Here is a 19,742-nt window from a genome sequence, read left to right on the forward strand (position 1 = left end):
AAACTGAATTCAGCAGCACTATGACCAAGTGGGATTTATCCTGAAATGCAAGGATGATTCAACACATGCAAATTAATTAACGTGATGTACCACATCAACAGTGTGAAGGATAAAAATGACATAGTGATCTCAACAGATACAGAAAAAGCATTTAACAAAATTCAACAACATTTCATGATTAAACACTCTCAATAAACCACGTATAGAAGAAATTTAACTGACTATAATTAAGGTTGTATGTGAAAAGCCCACGGCTAATATTATATTCAATGGTGAAAAAGCAAAAGCTTTTCCTCTAGATTAGGAAGAAGGCAAGGATGCCCACTCTCATCACTTCTATTCAGCACACCACAGGAAGTCCTAGCCAAAGCACATAGGCGAGAAAAAGAAATAAAAGGCATCAACATTCGAAAGGAGTAAGTAAAATTATCTGCTTGCAGATGGCGTGATCTTATACATAGAAAAATATAAAAATTTCACCAAAAAGTTCTTCGAACTAATAAATGAATTCAGCAAAGTTGCAGGATACAAAATTGATATGTAAAATCAGTTGCAGTGATTTCAACTATCTGAAAATGAAATTAAAAAACAATCTCATTTACAACAACATTAAAAATAACAAAACACGAATTAACCAAGGAGGAGAAAGACCTTTATACTGAAAACTACAAAACAGTGATACAAGAAATGAAAGAAGATACAAATAAATGAAAAAAATTCCATGTTCACAAATTGGAGATTTATATTGTTAAAATGTCCATACCACCCAAAGCTACCTACTAATTCAATGCAATCCCCAGGGAAATCCTAAAGACTTTTTTTTTTACAAAAATTGAAAAAAAAGTCCTAAAATTCAGAAGGAATCACAAAGGACCCCAAGTACACAAAGTAATCTTGAGAAAGAAGAACAAAGCTAGAAGCATCACACTTCCTAATTTCAAAACACACTATGCAGTTACAGTAATTAAAACAGTATGGTACTGGCATAAAGAAAGATACATAAACCAATAGAAGGGAATATAGAGCCCAGAAATAAATCCACAAATATAGTCAACTGATCTTTGACAAGAGTGCCAAGAATACAAAATGGGGAAAGGATAGTTTCTGCAACAAATGGTGTTGGGAAAATTATATATGCAGATGCAAAAGAATGAAATTGGACCTTTATCTTACACTACACACAAAAAGTAAATCGAAATGGCTTCAAGACATAATTGTAAGACCTGAAACTGTAAAACGACTGAATGAAAACATAGGAGAAAAGTTTCTTGACATTAACTGGTCTTGACAACGATTTCTTGGATATGACACCAATAGCACAGATAACAAAGACAAAATTGGCAAGTGAGATGACATCAAACTGAGGGGCTTCTGTATAGCAAAGAAAACAATCAACAGAATGAAGAGGAAACCTATTGAATGGGAGAAAATATGTGTAAACCACATAAAGGTGTACCTTGTTTTATTGTGTTTCCTTTTACTGTGTTTTGCAGATATTTCATTTATACAAATTTACAAATTTTTAATAAATTTCAGGTCCGTGGTACCCTTGTGTTGAGCAAGTCTATTGGCACCATTTTTCCAACAGCATGTGCTCATTTTGTGTCTCTGCATTACGTTTTGGCAATCATTGCAATATTTCAAATACTTGTATTGTTATTATATCTGTTAAAATGATCTGTGATAAGGGATCTTGGATGTTACTGTTGTAGGTGTTTTGAGGTGTCACGTATAGCACCCATATAAGATGGAAAACTCGGTCGACAAATGGTGTGTGTTCTGACTGCTGTACTAACCAGCCATTCCCCCATCTCTCTCCCTCTCCTGGGCCCTCCCTATTCCCTGAGACACAACAGTATGGAAATTAGACCATTTAATAATCCTACAATGGCCTCTAAGTGTTCAAGTGAAAGGAAGAGTCTCTCACTTTACATCTAAAGCTAGAAATGATTCAGCTTACTGAGGAAGGCATATGTCGAAAGCCAAGAGAGGCCAAAAGTTGGGTCTCTTGTGCCAAACAGCCAAGTTGTGAATGCCAAGAGAAAGTTCTTGAAGGAAATTAAAAGTGCTATTCCAGTAAACACATGAATAAGAAAGGGAAATAGCCACATTGCTGAAATGAAGAAAGTGTGAGTGGTCTGGATAGAAGATCAAACCAGCCACAGCACTCCCCTAAGCCAAAGCCTAAGTCGGAGCAAGGCCCCAACTCTTTTCAATTCTAGGAAGTGTGAGAGAGGTGAGGAAGCTGCAGAAGAAAAGCTGGAAGCTAGCAGAGGTTGATTCCTGAGGTTTAAGGAAAAAAGCTGTCTCTATAACATACAAGTACAAGGTAAGGCAGCAAATGCTAATATAGAAGCTGCAGCAAGTTATCCACAAGATCTAGCAAGGATCACTGATGAAGGTGGCTACACAAAACAACAGCTTTCAATGGAGGTGGAACAGGCTTCTGTGAGAAGAAAATGCCACTGAGGACTTTCATAAGTAAAGAGGAAAAGTCAATCTCTGGCTCCACAGCTTCCAAGGACAGGCTGACTTCTTGTTAGGTGCTAATGCAGCTGATGACTTTAAGTTGAAATCAATGCTCATTTACCATTCCGAAAATCCTAGGGCCCCCAAGAATTAGGCTAAATTAAAATTGCTTGTGCTCTATCAATGGAAAAACAGAGCCTGGAATGACAGCACATCTGTTTACATCATGGTTTACTGAATATTTTAAGCCAACTGTTGGGACCTATTGCTCAGAAAAAGAAAACATTACTTTCAAACTACTACTGCTCATTTACAATGCACCCGGTCACCCAAGAGCTCTGATGGAGATGTACAAGGAGATTAATGTTATTTTCACGCCTGCTAACACAACATCCATTCTTCAGCCTGTGGATCAAGCAGTAATTTTTACTTTGCAGTCTTATTGTTTCAGAAATATGTTTCATAGCGCTATAGGTGCCATAGACAGCGATTGCTCTAATGGAGCCGAGCAAAGTAAATTGAAAGCCTTCTGGACTAACCAAGCATGGTGGCACATGCCTGTAGTCTCAGTTGCTTGGGAGGCTGAGGCAGGAGACTCACTTGAGCCTGGGAGGTTGAGGCTGCAGTGAGTCATGATCATGCCACCACACTACAGCCTGGATGACAGAGTGAGACCCTGTCTCAAAACAACAACGACAACAACAAATCTGGCAATGATTCACAATTCTAGATGCCATTATGAGCACCCGTGATTCATGGGAGGAGGTCAAAATAGCAACATAAACAGGAATTTGGAAGAAGTTGATTGCAACCCTCATGGATTGCTTTGAGGGATTCAAGACTTTAGTAAAGGAAGTAACTGGAGATGTGGTCGAAATAGCAAGAGAACTAGAATTAAAAGTGGAGCCCGAAGATGTGACTAAAGTGCTGCAATCTCATGACACAATGTTAATGGGTGAGGGTTTGCTTCTTATGGATGAGCAAAGAGAGGTTTCTCGAGATGCAATCTTCTCCTGGTGAAGATGCTGTGACCATTGTTGAAACTGTTACAAAGGATTTAGAATACTCCATAAACTTAGCTGATAAAGCAGCATGTTTGAGAGGATTGACCCCAATTTTGAAAGTTCTACGATGAGTAGAATGCTATCAAAAGCATCACATGCTGCAGATAAATCTTTCATGAAAGGAAGAGTTAACTGAGTGATCAACTTCATTGTTGTCTCAGTCTAAGAAATTGCCTTCAGCAACCACCGCCCTCATCAGTCAGCAACCACCAATATCGAGGCAAGACCTTCCACCAGCAAAGAGATCCGGACTCACTGAAGGCTCAGATGATCATTAGCATTTTTTATCAATATTTTAAAATTAAGGTGTGCTTTTTTAAAAGACATGATGCGACTGCACACTTAATAGATATAGTATAAACACAACTTTTATATGCACTGAGAAACAAAAAAATTCATGAGACTCACTTTCTATACTAACTTTATTGTGGTGGTTTGGAACTGAACCTGCAATATCTCTGACATATGCTTATATCTGATAAGGGGATAATCACTGAAATATATAAAGAGCTCCTACAACTCAATAGCAAAAAAAAAAAAACAAAACAAAAAAACAACAAATATCCGGATTAAAAAACGGGCTAATGACATGAATAGATCTTTCTTAAAGAAGACATACACTGTAATCCCAGCACTTTGAAAGGCCGAGGTGCGCAGATCACTTGAAGTCAGGAGTTTGAGATCAGCCTGGACAACATGGTGAAACCCTGTTTCTACTAAAAATACAAAATTTTGCCAGGCATGCTGGCAGGCGCCTGTAATCCCAGCCACTCAGGAGGCTGACAGGAGAATCGCCTGAACCTGGCAGGTGAAGGCTGCAGCGAGCCAAGATCACACCACTGCAATCCAGCGTGGGTGACAGAGTGAGGCTCTGTCTCAGAAAAAAAAAAAAAGACATATAAATATCCAACAGGTATATGAAAAGCTCAATGTTATTAATCATGAGGAAAATGGCAAATCAAAACCATAATGAGATATCACCTCACACCTGTTAGGATGGCCATTATCAAAAAGACAAAAGTTAGTAAGTGTTGGCAAAGATGCAGAGAAACTGAAGCCCTTGTACACTGCTGGTGGGAATTAAAATGGTACAGCTGCTATGGAAAACAATATGAACATTCCTTAAAAAAATAAAAAATTAGAATTACCATAAAATCCAGAGAGAGCTGCACTCCTATGTTTGCTGCAGCATTTTTTTGCAATAGCCGAGATACTGAAACAACCTAAATGTCCACTGGAAGAGGAATGAATAAAGAAAATGTGGAACAAACATACAATGGAATATTATTCAAGCTCAAAAAAGAAGGGAATGCTGCCAGATGCAACAACATGGATGAACCTGGAGGACAGTATGCTAAGTTAAACAAGCCAGTCACAGAAGGAGAAATACTGCATAATTCCATTTATAGCAGGACCTACAAGAGTCAAACTCATAGAAGCAGAGAGTAGTACGGTCGTTTCTAGGGTTTGGGGGAGAGGGAAGTGGAGAGCTACTATTCAAGGGGTAAAACATTTCAGACAGGCAAGATGATGAAGCTGAAGAGCTCTGCTGTACAACATTGTCCCCATATAGAACAGCACAGTATTGTACACTTAAAAACTTTTTAAGAGGGTAGATCTCATGTTAAGTGTTCTTACCATGATAAAATAAGGAAATCAACTCAAAGATGCAGGAGGAAACTTTCAGAGGTGATGGATATGCTCTCAGGTGTATACACATGTCAAAACTGACCAAACCGTACACTATAAATATGTGCTGTTTTCTGTATGCATTTCAACTATATCTCAAAAAAGCTGTTAAATAAATAAAAAAAAAATTGGTAACGGACTTAACCTTCACCTCCATTAATAATTTCACAGGAACGAGTGAAATGTTCTGGGTATGAGCAAGCTTTGATAAGGAGAAACTAAAAGAAAATGCTGACAATAAAGAAGAAATGAGACAAAAACGCAAGAGATGGAGTCCAAAGACCTCATAGCAGGCTGTGTGGCTGGGTCTGGAAACTGGGGAGGGAGCCCGGAAGCGGGCCAGACAGCTCTCCCTCTGTACGTGTGGGTTAGCAGGAGTTGGGGCACATATTACAGACAGGGGTGCTTATCATTACTGCTCACTGATCACCCTAGGCCCATTCCTCACTATTCCCACTTTTGTCTGGAAGACCCTGGGCCGTAAGTTGTGCCTGGGACTGCTCAGGGCACAGTGAAGCCACAGCAAAGGCCTGCTCTGGAGGTCGGGATGACTGTGTCGCTGCTCCAGGCATTCCAAGTTCTAATTCCAAATACTGTGTGACCCAGGCTGTGTCCTAGGGTATCATCCATCTGTGGGATCCCCGATGTGTTCTGTGGTATGACGCACGGGTCTAGGGTGTGGCCCACTGTGTGATCAGGGAGTGCAGAAGGCTGTGACTCCCTGCAGGACCCGCAGAGTGCAGGCTCCACGGAAGAATGCCAACGCTGCTTCCTTTGTATTGTGGGTTGAATAACAGGATTTTGCGATTACTCTAGAAACCCATCCTCTATTTTCCTAAATGAACATTCTGTATAAATAATTAAAATTAATTTATCCTATTTGCAGTTAGGATAACCTGTAGGAATTTAGGTGAAGGGAAAGGGTGAGGCTGAACACCACCAGCGGAACTAAGATGCTTTTCTTCTGAGGCCACAGACTAGGGTGCAGCCTGCCTCCATCTGTCCCCAGGCAGTAAGGGTTAACATGGCCACAGAGCTTCCTGCACTTCACCGCGTGTGTGTGCCATCGACACTGGGCCTCCCGTACCGTTCCAAGCCAATTATTGTACCCAAGCCCAACTGTGGAGAGCATTACTTCTGAGAAAATGTCATTAGAGCCAAAAAGGGAAATGGATCTGAAAGTTAAATACCGTCCTCCATTAGGCACGGCGAAGTCTATTGGATCAACCACAGGTCAGCATGCTTTTTAGTTCCATGCAGCGCTTATCAAATAGCTGATGTTCAGGAGGCTGTTACATTAAAAAGGAATTCTAAAACAAAGGACCAGTTAAAATAATTTCAGAGATAAAGAGTCACATAACTGTTTCTTAATTGGCACTACTTTATTCATATTTTATTGGTGTTCAGCACATTGAATTTCTTTGTACAATGAAAACCTTTAACAAATAGCATGCTTCTATATTTTCTTTAAAAAGAGGGAGACTTCCTTATAGGTCACGTATATCAATTAGAGCATATTCTAAATGAATTTTCAGCTCAACAGACTCAAAGCAGATGCAGGAGTTTCGATAAAACTATGCACAATGTGCGGAGCGTTTTGTTTTTCATTTGCTCTGTGTGGCACCTGCTGCTTTCCAATGAGCCTCTCAAAATGAGGGGTTTCACAAACTTGTCGATTTCAAGAACAGAAATATACTCTACAAATACTATTTTTTTTTTTTTTTTGAGATGGAGTCTTCCTCTGTCGCCCAGGAGTGCAGTGGTACAATCTCGGCTCACTGCAACCTCCGGCTCCTGGATTCAAGTCATTCTCCTGCCTCAGCCTCCCAAGTAGCTGGGATGACAGGCTCGTGCCACCACATCCAGCTAATTTTTGTAATTTTAGTAGAGATGGGATTTCGCCATGCTGGCCAGGCTGGTCTAGAACTCCTGACCTCATGTGATCCACCCGCCTTGGCCTCCCAAAGTGTTGGGATTGCAGGAGTGAGCCACCGCACCGGGCTGTTTTTTATTTATTTTATTTTATTTTATTATTTTTAAGTGGGAAGGTTCTTGGAAGCTGCTGCCCTCCTCCTCAGCCTGCCTCCCCTTCTCACTGGGGCAAGAGCTGTTCCCACCGTTTTCTGTGTCTGCATGGATGTATTTTATGCTGTGCTGCAATGGCTGGTTGATGCCTTTGTCTCCCACACAAGGTCATAAGCTCCTGAGAGCACAGAACAGCTCCTGAGACAGCTCCAGTTTGTAGACTGAAGCCTGACAGAACCTGGGACGTGGCAGATGTGCTACTGAATGTCAGTAATTGCTACTGAATAAACAAATAGTAGCCCGTAACACGGCACTGATGTCCTTCTCAACACACAAGTTGCTCTACAAATCAAACAGCTGATTGATCTGTGGCGTAGTCTAACTCGCTGGGGTATGCAGGCTTGGGCCTCGTTCTGGGCTTCCTCACCAGGACAGCGGTGGGTTTGTGGTTTGTCTACACCAGCCTCTGAGGGCGACTGGGAAGAAGGAGGCTGGCTCTGGGATCAGCACTCACCTCTCGCTAGGTCCTGATTGCTCCCTGGGGCTACTCTTGCGTTCTGAATCTTGCTCTGCTGGCGAGCTTTGTGTCTACAGATTTCTGTGTCTGGCCTAATTCCAGTGGCTGATATTTTCCCAGAAAAGAAAATATAGCTGGGGTCGAGGCAAATGTGTGCTCCATGATTCTGGCGCTGACCCGTGTTTCTCCTGCGGCCTCCTGGCCGGCAGACTCCAAATCACGCTGTCTAGATGCTCCCGAAGTGCCTGTAAAACGCAACTGCTTCTCTGCAGCCAAGTTAAAGTTTCCCTTTTGTGGCTTTTTATCCACCTTCCTTTCCGTGATTCTCTAATGAGTGGATTTCTTGGGGAAAAAAAAGATAAACGTTTCATTTTTTTTTTCTTCATGCTGATTGACAGACGATCTCCAGCCTCCCATGATCGTGCAATCTATAAAATGCAGCTTCTAATACTGACTTGTGGAGCATTTTGACGGCTGGAGATAAAAGGAGCAGTCTCCTTCCCGTTTGATAACACTGCACACTGTTGTTCAAACTTTCTTCATCTTCTTGAAGCATCAGTTCCATTAGGTAAACACTCCAGGTTGCTGCTACATGCTGGGAGCTGTGAGAGCTTCTAGGTTCTTTCAGCAGCTCCTTGATGAACAGGAAACCAGCTGCCAGGTGCAAACTTGGAGCAGATTTCACAGCTGCTTCTGCTCATAGTTTGCACCTAGGATCAATAACAGCGTTAGGTTTTTTTTGTTTTGTTTTGTTTTTTGTTTTTTGTTTTTGAGATTCTTGCTCTGTTCCCCAGGCTGGAGTGCAATGGAGCACTCTGGCTCATTGCAACCTCCTGTCTCAGCCTCCCGAGTAGCTGGGATTACAGGTACCCGCCACCATGTCTGGCTAATTTTTGTATTTTTAGTAGAGACGAGGTTTCACCATGTTGGCCAGGCTAGTCTTGAACTCCTGACCTCAAGCAATCCGCCTGCCTCGGCCTCTCAAAGTGTTAGGATTACAGGCGTGAGCCATGGCGCCTGGCCAGCATTATGCATTTTTTGTGTGCAAACATCAACATTAAACAATCAAGTTCCTACCTCTCCTGTACCTCCCCACTCATAAAATATCCTAAGGAAGGGGGATGCCCATCATGTTACTGAGAGGTTCCATGTTCATCCCTAGAATCATGTTCTTGACCCACACTGCTGTCATTTATCTCTGAGCACGTGCAGGCTCTGACTGGTATTTTTCTCTTAGGTTCTTGTCCTTTCTCTTCAACAACACAGTGAACTTTTCCAGGGCTGAGGCTGTGTTCTCTGCCTTGTGGAATCTCCACGTCACCCAGAGAAGCACCCGGCACACAGCAGGTTCTTGAGAGATGCAAATGTTTGCAGTTGGTGAGTAATATAAAGGATTCAATGAATAAAATGACTTTTCCCTTGTGACTCAAAGTATGGGTGTCACTGCACCTTATTTTTCTGTTTATGTCAAAATACTCTCCTCTTCTGCTTTTCCTGGGAGGAGTTCATGTCCTCAGAAGGAAAATTCACTTTCAACTGCAGAAGAACACACCAAGTGAGCATTAATCCGAAGCACAGTGATGCAACCTACACTTTCTCCAAGGCTCTTCTGCTAGGATTAGATAAAGCAGATGCCACAGTGTGCTACTGTCTTCCTCGATCCTCCGTCAGTCGGCAGGTTGACCTGCCTCTCGTTAAAGAACATTTTCCCAGACCGGCAGATGAAATAACATCGGGAAGGGTTGAAAAGAGCTGTCTAACCCTTGAACATTTCGATGGTGGCTTCCCTAACTCGTGCCTTCAGTGGCATTTGATGCAACACCTGATAACAGCTGGGCAACAGTCCTCCGAGTCCTCCTGATGAGGCAGAGCTAGGGCAGCCTTACAGGATGGGACACAGGGCCAAGCCAGGCGGCCCGCAGGGGCTGTGTGTGTGTGTGCCCCTCCCGTCAGGTGCTGACACTTCAATGCTTGTCTAGAGGACTTTATCTGCTGAGAATAATTTAACCCCAGAACTGCAGTTGGAAAAGTCTTTAAATGATGCTTTTTTATTCATAAACCACAGCTTCCAATAATGGGCTGCTATCTTTCCTGCTGCGGTTAACTGGCCTGGGCTTTTTAAGAGTAGGGCCGTCAGCTTATGGCCCCTATATGGGCTCATTAGAAGAACCCCAGACCCTTCTGCTATGGCCACTGTGGCGTCCTCTTCTCCACCAGCCCCTCCTCTTGGGATCCTAATTCAAGGACAAAATCCTTCACTGACTTCTTTTCTTAGTAAGTGACTAAAACAAAAAGCCTATTATTTAGAGCAGTTTTAGGCTCACAGCAAAATTGAGAGGATGGTACAGAGTACAGCTGCCATGTACTCCCTGCCCCCACAGGCACAGCCTCCCCACCAGCAACATCCCTCAGAGGGCTGCAACCTGTGAAGCTACCCGGACACGTCACTGTCACCCAGAGCCCACAGGGCTGGAAGGGGTGCACTAGGGTTCCCTCTTGGCGTTGTACATGCTGTGGGTTGGACAAGTGTGTGGTGACACTGTCCACTCTGATGGTATCATACAGAGTAGTTTCCCTGCCCTGAAAGTCCTCCGTGCGCTGTCTGGCCATCCCTAGCAAGGGAATTCTGAAACAACAGGGAACAGTTTTCACTTGGCCCCTAAACACACTTAGAGTCACTGCTTTAGCTGATAGAAGGTAATTTTCTGTTTTTCAGTAAGAGTTGGTTTCAGCTTAAAGCCAACCCCAAAAAAAACAAAACCCAACAACTAAGTATTAATAAATTTAGACCCGGCTGGGCACTGTAGCTCATGCCTGTAATCCCAGCACTTTGGGAGGCCGAGACAGGCAGATCACCAGAGGTCAGGAGTTTGAGACCAGCCTGTCCAACATGGTAAAACCCTGTCTCTACTAAAAATTAAAAAATAAAAATAAAAAAATAAAAAAAATTAACCGGGTGTAGTGGTGGGCGCCTGTGGTCCCAGCTACTTAGGAGGCTGAGGCAAGAGAATCGCTTGAACCTAGGAGGCGGAGGTTGCCGTGAGCCAAGATGGCACCACTGCACTCCAGCCTGGGCAACAGAGAGAGACTCTGTCTCAAAATAAATAAATAAATAAAATTAAAAATAAATGAATAAATGTAGACTCAAAGTAAATTATCCTGGGTGCTGTGAGGTGAGAAATAATCATCTCGGACTCCTTATTCAGATTTATGCAGTGGGGTTTTGGAGATGTTCTGATTATCACTTTCAATATCATGAGTTGATTTTAGGCCCTTCGAGTTAGGTCTTATCTTTGAAAATGCTAATTTTTGGAAACTTTTCATAGACTAATTAAATTAGCTAGATACCTGAATTAGCTAGGTCTCTTGGTCTCAACTCAACTGAAAAACCTGCTTGCCATTAAAGAATTTCCCTGTAAATGACACATGAGTCAACAGGGAAAGTCACTTGTGCTGGAGGAGCTGAGGTTGAGTCCAGGCACCTGAGTGTTTAGAAAGTGGATGCAAGCTGGCCAAACAAAGATGGACAGTTCCTCTCCTGCCCTCTTCTTTTCATCCCCAGGAGCACCCACCATTCCAGTCTCATCCGTCATCTTCCCAGCAGTTTCCTGGATGGCACAGGGTGCAGCAGTGGGCACATCTGTTCTGTCCTCCAGCAGCAAAGTCCTCCCAAGAGAGCCACCACCACGGCTTCAGTGTCTTCCTGTCCCTTCCAGTCTGAAGCCTCCTGTACCCGCCAGGCCATGAACCTGCACACCCAGTGGGTTCCTTCTCAGCCCTCTTTTTTTTTTTTTTTTTCTTTTTTTTGAGACCGAGTCTCATTCTGTCGCCCAGGCTGGCGTGTAGTGGTGCGATCTTGGCTCACTGCAACCTCTGCCTCCCAGGTTCAAGCGATTCTCCTGCCTCAGCCTCCCAAGTAGCTGGGATCACAGGAATGCACCACCACACCCAGCTAATTTTTGCATTTTTAGTAGAGACGGGGTTTTACCACGTTGGCCAGGATGGTCTTGATCTCTTGGCCTTGTAATCCACCCACCTCGGCCTCCCAAAGTGCTGGGATTACAGGCATGAGCCACTGTACCCGGCCTCAGCCCTCTTTATCCCTGAGCTCCCAAATGACACTGCTGGCCACTGCATTGCTCCCGAAACCTCTTCCTTTCTTGGCTGCTCCCAGCCCTCTATCATTCTTCACACTCTTCTTCCTCCAGCCCTTTTTGAAAGGCTGGAGTCCCACGGCCTCCTATCCTGGGCCCTCCTCCTCCCTTCCCTTCTCACTCTGCACGTTCTCCCTGGGTGGCATGTCTTCTCCGGGTGGCATGTGGTCCCCAGGTGACAAGTCCAACCTGGCCAATGCACTAACGACTCTGGGCGACACATCCATCTCTGGCTCTGCAGCCTCTCTGAGACCCACGGCAAATGCCCAGCTGCTCTCCAGCCACTGCCCACTGGACACCCAAGGCCCTTCAGTCTCAACACACCTAGAGTGGAGCTCACTGTTCTCGTCTCCCTCCAACTGAGTCTTCCTCTTAAATTCCTTACTTGGAGAATGTCCTTGCCATTTCACTGAAGGGTTCAGTGACATTTCTTCACCAGATGGTCTTCTTTCCCTCCATCTCATCAGTCACCAGGTTCCCGGGACTCCATTTTGCCCACACCCACAGACACGCCTGCCCCTTCCTGTCACCGTCACTGCATCTGAATGAGGTCGCCTCCTCACATCTCTCTTTTTTTTTTTTTTCCTGAGACCGAGTCTTGCTCTGTCCCCCAGGCTGGAGTGCAATGGCACGATCTCAACCCACTGCAACCTCCACCTCTCGGATTCAAGTGATACTCCCACTTTAGCCTCCTGAGAAGCTGGGATTACAGGCACCCACCACCAGCTAATTAAAAGTTAGCTGGTAACCAGCTAGTTGTTTTTTTTTTTTTTTTTTTGAGACTGAGTCTCCTTGTGTCGTCATCCAGGCTGGAGAGCAGTGGTGCGATCTCAGCTCACTGCAAGTTCCGCCTCCCGGGTTCACACCATTCTCCTGCCTCAGCCTCCCAAGTAGCTGGGACTACAGGCGCCTGCCACTGTGTGTGGCTAAGTTTTCATATTTTCAGTAGAGACGGGGTTTCACCATGGTCGCGATCTCCTGACCTCGTGATCTGCCCGCCTCAGCCTCCCAAAGTGCTGGGATTACAGGCATGAGCCACCACGCCCGGCCTTAATTTTTGTATTTTTAGTAGAGATGGGGTTTCACCATGTTGGCCAGGCTGGTCTCCAACTCCTGACCTCAGGTGACCTGCCCACCTCAGTCTCCCAAAGCGCTGGGATTATAGGCGTTGCGACACTGCGCCTGGCCTCCTCACATCTCTTGACTGGACTGTTGCAGCTGCCTCCATCTGGCCTCACAGCCACTGGCTAATGTTGTTTGGCGAAGTCAGCCTGCCTGGGCTGGATCCTGGCTCAGTCACAGAGGGCTGTGTGCACCTGGGGCTGGATGCGATTTGCTAGGATGTGTGATCTCATTACGTGAATTTACATACATTAAATATTTTGATTCATACCAATTCACATCAAGTATGCTTTTCACTGGTGTAGACCCAGGGCCTCTGCCAGTGGTCTCTCATGTGAGTGAGCCCCTAAAGCCTAGTACACAGCCTGCAGAAAAGTCTGTGTGACCCAGGTCAGATCAGGGGTAAGAGCCAGCAGCCCGTGACTCTGTTAGCCATGTAGATTACATTTTATTAATTTGAGCAAATGCTTAAAAATACGTAGGTTTCAGAAATTCTGAAAACCTGGCAACTTTGGGCCTGTGTTCTCACAAGGCAACAGTGGATGAAGCTAGGATGCAGCTGTCCCTTTTAGACAGGGCACGCACTCCCTGCCTTAGCCCTCATTACGGATTGAATTATGCTTCCCATCCCCCTGAATTCATATGTTGAAGCCCTAACCCCCAATATGACTGTATTTGGACATAGGGCCTTTAAGTAGGTAATTAAGGTAAGATGAGGCCATAAAGGTGGGGCCCTAATCCCACAGTGTCCTCGTAAGAACAGGAAGAGACAGCCGAGATCTCTCCCTCTTTTTGTGTGCACATAGAGGAAAGGCCATGCGAGGATACTGTGAGAAGGTGGCCGTCTGCAAGCCAGGAACACAGCCCTCACCAGAAACCAACCCTGCTGGCACCTTGATCTTAAGACTTCCAACCTCCAGAATTGTGAGAAAATGTCTGTTTTTGGTCACTCAGCCTGTTGTATTTTGGTAGGTGAGCAAGCTGACTAACACATTCCTCATGCTCAAGACCATGAGAGTTATCTGAGAAATCCTCTCATTGCCTGCCTTCCACACCCAGTCATCTGACCTGCTCCCCAAGCCCCTGAGCTCCCCACTCCTACTGTACCACACTGCTCTAGTTTGGACCCCATGATTCCTTGTCTTGACCGCTGCCTTCTAACTGGAAAGTTCCATCCCACCTCTGCACTTCTGCAACCAGCCATGGCATGCTTCAACCATGCTCCACCTAAAAATTAAAACAGGATCATATCTCCTCATAGTCACAGTGGCTCCCGGATTCTTGTGTTGTTGCCGGAGGATTGTGTGGGGTGCTACGTCCTGTGCAGGAAAGAAAGTTGAGTCATCAGGATCGACCCCATGAGGGAGACAGAGCACCAAGACACCCATGGAGAGATGTACCCAAGTGCTCCATGACAGGAGCACAAATAATTCACAGGGCACCGGGAGTTAAACCTTTATTTCCCCTTGAGGACTCTGGGAAGGTCTCCTCCAAGACTCATCATGATGGGAAACGGGACTCACCTCAAACTAGCAGGCATGGAGTGACAAAGGGCACCTGACTGGACACAATGGCTCACACCTGTAATCCCAGCACTGTGGGCCAAGATGGGTGGATCACTGGATCTCAGGAGTCCAAGACCATCCTGGGTAACATGGTAAAACCCCATCTCTACATAAAATACAAAAGTTAGTCAGCCGTGGTAGCGTGTACCTGTAGTCCCAGCTGTTTGTGGGGCTGAGGCAGGAGGACTGCTTGAGCTGGGGAGGTCCAGGCTGCAGTGAGCCATGGTCACACCACTGCACTCCTGAGTGGGTGACAAAGTGAGATCCTGTCTCAAAAAAAAAAAAAAAAATAGAGACATAGTCTCACTATGTCGCCCAGGCTGGCCTCGAACTCCTGGCCTCAAGTGATCTGACCACCTCAGCATCCTAAAGTGTTGGAATTAAACAACAACAACAAAAAAGGACACTGCTGGAGCGAGTGCACCTTCCCTGGGTCTGAGGTCTCTGAACCCAATGCCCAGCTTTCGGTGCACATTTCCAGAATAAACAAATGAATGCCATCAGTGAGCAAGAATAAATGGCTGTTACACACAATGGCAGCAGAAGCAATTATCCGAGGATATTAATGGTCAATAAGTCCTGTTTCTGACTCAAAATTTTCCAGCTAAATCCATTTTAAAGCCTAATAAAATCAAGAACCTTTGTGTGTTTAACTCAAATCTATATAAAATCGGATAAACAACGTCAACCCCATGTAACAGTATGTGTTTTAGTGTAGATATCATTGGTGGAGGATACAATACACTCTCCCTGAAAAGTGAGTCATTTGATTTTATGTCACTTTAGATATGATGCTGATATATAAACTCTATGAGGCTATGAGATGATGTCTTCAAAGCGTACTTTCAAATGTGTTACAAGAAGCTGACTCTTTAGAGCTCACCATTCTATTCTTCAGACCATATCTCATCCCACGTTTTTCACAGATTCATAGTCTAATAATTTTTATTATATAGAAAGCATTTTCTGCTTCCCATATCATTTTATTATTTTTAAACTATGTTCAACTGTATAATCACATCAAAACAATGTTGGGTTGTCACAACTCCTGATCCTATTTGTCTTCTTGTTTTTTGTTAGTTTCTTGAGATGACGATTCTCTCTCCCCTTTAAAAAAATTATCCCCTTTTTGAATTATTTTAATTTGATGCATTTAAAAAATTTTGGCTGAAGTAATTTCCAATTAACGTCTTTCCAGGCCGAGCATGGTGGCTCATGCCTGTAATCTCAGCACTTTAGGATGCTGACGTGGGTGGATCACTTGAGACCAGGAGTTTGATATCAGCCTGGCCAACATAGCGAGACTTGTCTCAATTTATTTATTTATTTTTATTCATTCATTTATTTATTTTTGAGACAGGGTCTCCAGCGCACCACCCAGCTAATTTTTGTATTTTTTGTAGAGACGGGGTTTTACCATGTTACCCAGGCTGGTCTTGAACTCCCGAGATCAAGTGATCCGCCAGCCTCAGCCTCTTAAAGTGCTGGGATACAGGCATGAGCTGCCGCTGTCTCTATTTTTTTTTAAGTTTCCTTCCAGAAATATATGTGGATGAGAGTATACTTTGAATACTTGCATATCCAAAGATTTATTTTACCCTCACACACCAACAACGGTTTAACAAGGTATGAAATTCTAAAGTTACACTTCTGTATCCTCAGACCTCTGGAAACGTGTGCTCTGCGATATTCTGGAGGTGAGCACTGGAGGGGGGAGCTCTGCTACTGCTCAGCCCACGTCGCTGTTTGATATAACCTGCGTGTTTACTGGTTTTTGTTGTTTCTTCAAAAACATTTCCCTTTGCTTTAGAAATTAGATATTTCATTCACCAGGATACAACAGCTAGGTTTATGTTGTTTTAAATTATTCATTCTTGCAGTGCAGTGGAGAAGTCCTCTCAAACTCAGTATTTATTGTCTTCTGGATCTTAAATGAAAGTTGCATTCATTTATATGCAGGCATCTTGCTAAAATCATGGAATAGCTCCCTCTCCCATGTATAGCAGAGACCACAAACCTGAACGACTATTCTTCCTTACATCTCACAAAATTGCCATCAAAAGCCCAATTATTATTACTTCGTCTTAAAATTTAAAAGGCAACAAGTAGTATCAGGAAATCGTGATTTTTTTTTCTTTCATTCTACGGTAGAGTGCATAGAACCATGTTTTCTGATTGTTGTAGGAGCACACGTACTTGCTATAGGTAAGCTCTGAAAAATACTACTAGGAGAGCAAGCATCTGGTTCCTGGAAAACGCCGGGATTCGGCGCCCGCCCTCCTGCACGCGGTTACACAGAGAGCACGCCCGAGCCGCCACCCCCTCGTGCCGCTGGTTCTCAGGCGGAGCAAACCTCCCAGAGCCGGGGTTGATCTTCTTCCACAGTAAAACCCAAGCGCAGCTCAAGTTCTTTCTCAAAAGGCAGCAGGCCACACCCACCCACAACACTGTGCTTGGAATAAAAGCTTTGCGGTCAAGCTAAAAGGCCTTATCAATCTCCTTTCATCTGTGTTCTGAAAACAGACCGCCAGCCTCCGCGTGCAGCAGGAAGTGAGAGGCCAGGGTAGACATCCCCGGGGATCAGACCCTGCGGAAGGCGCTCAATCCAGGGCGAGACTTCCCAGAGAGGCTCACTAATGAGAGCGAGCGAGCGACAGGAAAAGCTCAAGGCACTGGGAGCGGCAGAACCGGCCCGTAGCGTCCTCCCGGCCAGGTCAGGGGCACCATTCCCCCCACAGTTTAAACGCTCCGCAGCGGGTCCGCGCCCGTCGCCCGTCCGGGTCCAGTCCCGGGATTCAGGAGCCCCTCCCGCCGCCGCTCCCCGGCGCCCACCAACCCCGCGGGCCCGGCGCGCTGTCCCCGGGGCGTCAGCCGACCGCGCGGCCAGGACCTACCGAGCAGCAGGAGCCGGTGCGTCTGCTGCAGGTCGCGCTTCTGCTCGCGCAGCATGCGGTCGATGCCCCGGCTCACTTTCCTCGCCTCCTTGGCCGCCTCGCGCTCCTCGGCGCTCAGCTGCTCGGTGCGCTGCCGCTTCTCCTTCGGCTTGTCTGCTTTGGGCCGAGCGCATGCCGGGCTCCCGCCGCCGCCCCGAGGGAGCGAGGTCCGAGCCGTGTCCCTTGCGGCCACCCGGACTGGGGCCGGGGCCGGGGCGGGCTGCGTGTCCTGCACCGGGGGCTCCGAGGCTGCGCAGGGGTCGTCCCCTGGGCCCCCGAAGAGCAGCGGCCGCAGACTGTAGCACAGACCCATGTGGGCGCGGCACGGCGGGGGCGGCGCGCGGGACTAGGGCGGGCTGGGCCCCGAGGGCGGCCTGGTTTCCGCGCCCAGTCAGGCCGGCGCCCCTGCGGAGGGGCGAGAGGGGGCTACACCTGGACCCTGTTCAGCGCTGCCGGCCGCCAGCTGCGGGAAGGAGGTGCGGCAGGCCCGGGCCGAGGGCCACGGCCCCTCACTGCCCCAGAGGGCCATTTTGCATTTTCCGCTGGGTGCAGGGGGTGGCGGCCGCCTTGGCTGGAGATCACTTGATAACGCCCAGAGCGGGCCAAGCCGACGGGCCTTAGCGAGCCCGGCCCCGTTACCGTAAATGCTGCCGCCGGTCCAGCCCTCGCTACCGTAAATACAGCTGGCTTTCGTTACCGTAAATACTGCCGCCCGGGCTGGTCCCCGTTACCGTAAATACCACCGCGCGGGCGAGTATTCTGTACCGTAAATAATGCCGACTGAGCCCGGCGCGCAGCTGCGGACAGTACCGCAGTAGCTGTGCAGTCAGCACCTGGAGCCGCAGTTGCGGCAATTAGAAAACCAGGGTGGCTTTGATCTTGGGTCATGGTAACAGAGGACGGAAAGCTGGGTGCAGGGATAGAGACCGTGGCTTTAAAGCCTTCAGTTTCCCCAATCCATTGCTTGCAGAGATCTCTGCACCTTGCCACTCCCTTTTCTGCTCATTATCTTACACACATGCCCGCACAATCTTTATCCCTGCTTTAATACTACTATACCTTTGACCTCTACAAAATCTCCAATTCTGGAGTCTAGTCCACGACACCATTTTCAACAATTTCCACCCTTAAAAATGAAAACCGAGCACATATAATTGCCATGTACTATTTATATTTGCTGAAATGAGAATATGAGATTGTACACTGTATTTTCTTAATCCACAATACAGCGCAGAGAGGAGCAGATGCGCCTTCAGACTGGGTGCGCTCTCTCCATGACGCTGAGAAACAAGCCCGCCAGAGGTCCCATGTCTCGTTATTTCCCACTGAATGCACAGCATCTTGTAGAGCTTCTGCAACAGGTGGACATTTCAATATAGCTTGTGAATAACTTGCTGTAAGATGTGTTCCTTGATTTCCGGGAAAATGACATGGAATATTATAACTGATAGTTAAATACATCTCTCATTAACGCACCAGATAAGGCTGTTTAATGGAACGCAGCATGCAGCACAGTGTGCACTGCACCCGTTGGCACTAGATGTAAATACTACATTGGATTACATTTTTTCTTTTTGAGACAGTCTGGCTCTGTCGCCCAGGCTGGAGTGCAGTGGTGCGATCACGGCTCACTGCAACCTCCGCCTCCCTGGTTCCAGTGGTTCTACTGCCTCAGCCTCCTAAGTAACTGGGACTACAGGCGCCCACCACCACTCCCAGCTAATTTTTCTTTTTCTTTCTTTCTTTTTTTTTTTCTGGGCATTTTTAGTAGAGACGATTTCACCATGTTGGCCAGGCTGGTCTCGAACTCCTGACCTCAAGGGATCCACCCACCTCGCCTCCCAAAGTGCTGGGATTACAGGCGTGAGCCACCGCGCCGCGCCTGGATTACATTTTTAAATCAAGAAGTTGGAGATCCGGGATTCACATTTCTTTTGGGGGTCCTGCTAATAACAAATGTGCATACATGTACTACTTTTGACCTAACATTGTTCCCCAAATTTTGCTAAAATTATGGCATACTTTTAGATATTTGAGCAAAAGAAAGGATTATAGAAAATCTAACTTGGGAAAATAGAAAAAGTTACTAAATATCATTGTCATTTTCACTATTCATTCACTCATCCATCTGTCCATTTGTCCATTCATCCATTTAATTAAGTGCCTGCAGTATGCTAGGCATCCTTGTTGCTGGGTGAGGCAGA

General features: G+C 45.9%; 1 protein-coding gene across 1 annotated transcript in view; it reads right to left on the reverse strand.

Annotated features, from left to right (window-relative positions):
* The window catches only part of GNAL (G protein subunit alpha L), a 199,071-nt gene extending 180,772 nt beyond the window's left edge, over positions 1 to 18,299 (reverse strand). Inside the window, exon 1 of the mRNA XM_007974684.3 lies at positions 17,500 to 18,299. Coding sequence (XP_007972875.1) covers positions 17,500 to 17,851 — 352 coding nt within the window. The 5' untranslated portion in view covers positions 17,852 to 18,299. The remainder of the gene's footprint in view (positions 1 to 17,499) is intronic.
* Between the last annotated feature and the right edge of the window lie 1,443 nt (positions 18,300 to 19,742).

Source organism: Chlorocebus sabaeus, chromosome 18, assembly GCF_047675955.1.
Source record: "Chlorocebus sabaeus isolate Y175 chromosome 18, mChlSab1.0.hap1, whole genome shotgun sequence".
In the NCBI taxonomy this organism is placed as follows: domain Eukaryota; kingdom Metazoa; phylum Chordata; class Mammalia; order Primates; family Cercopithecidae; genus Chlorocebus; species Chlorocebus sabaeus.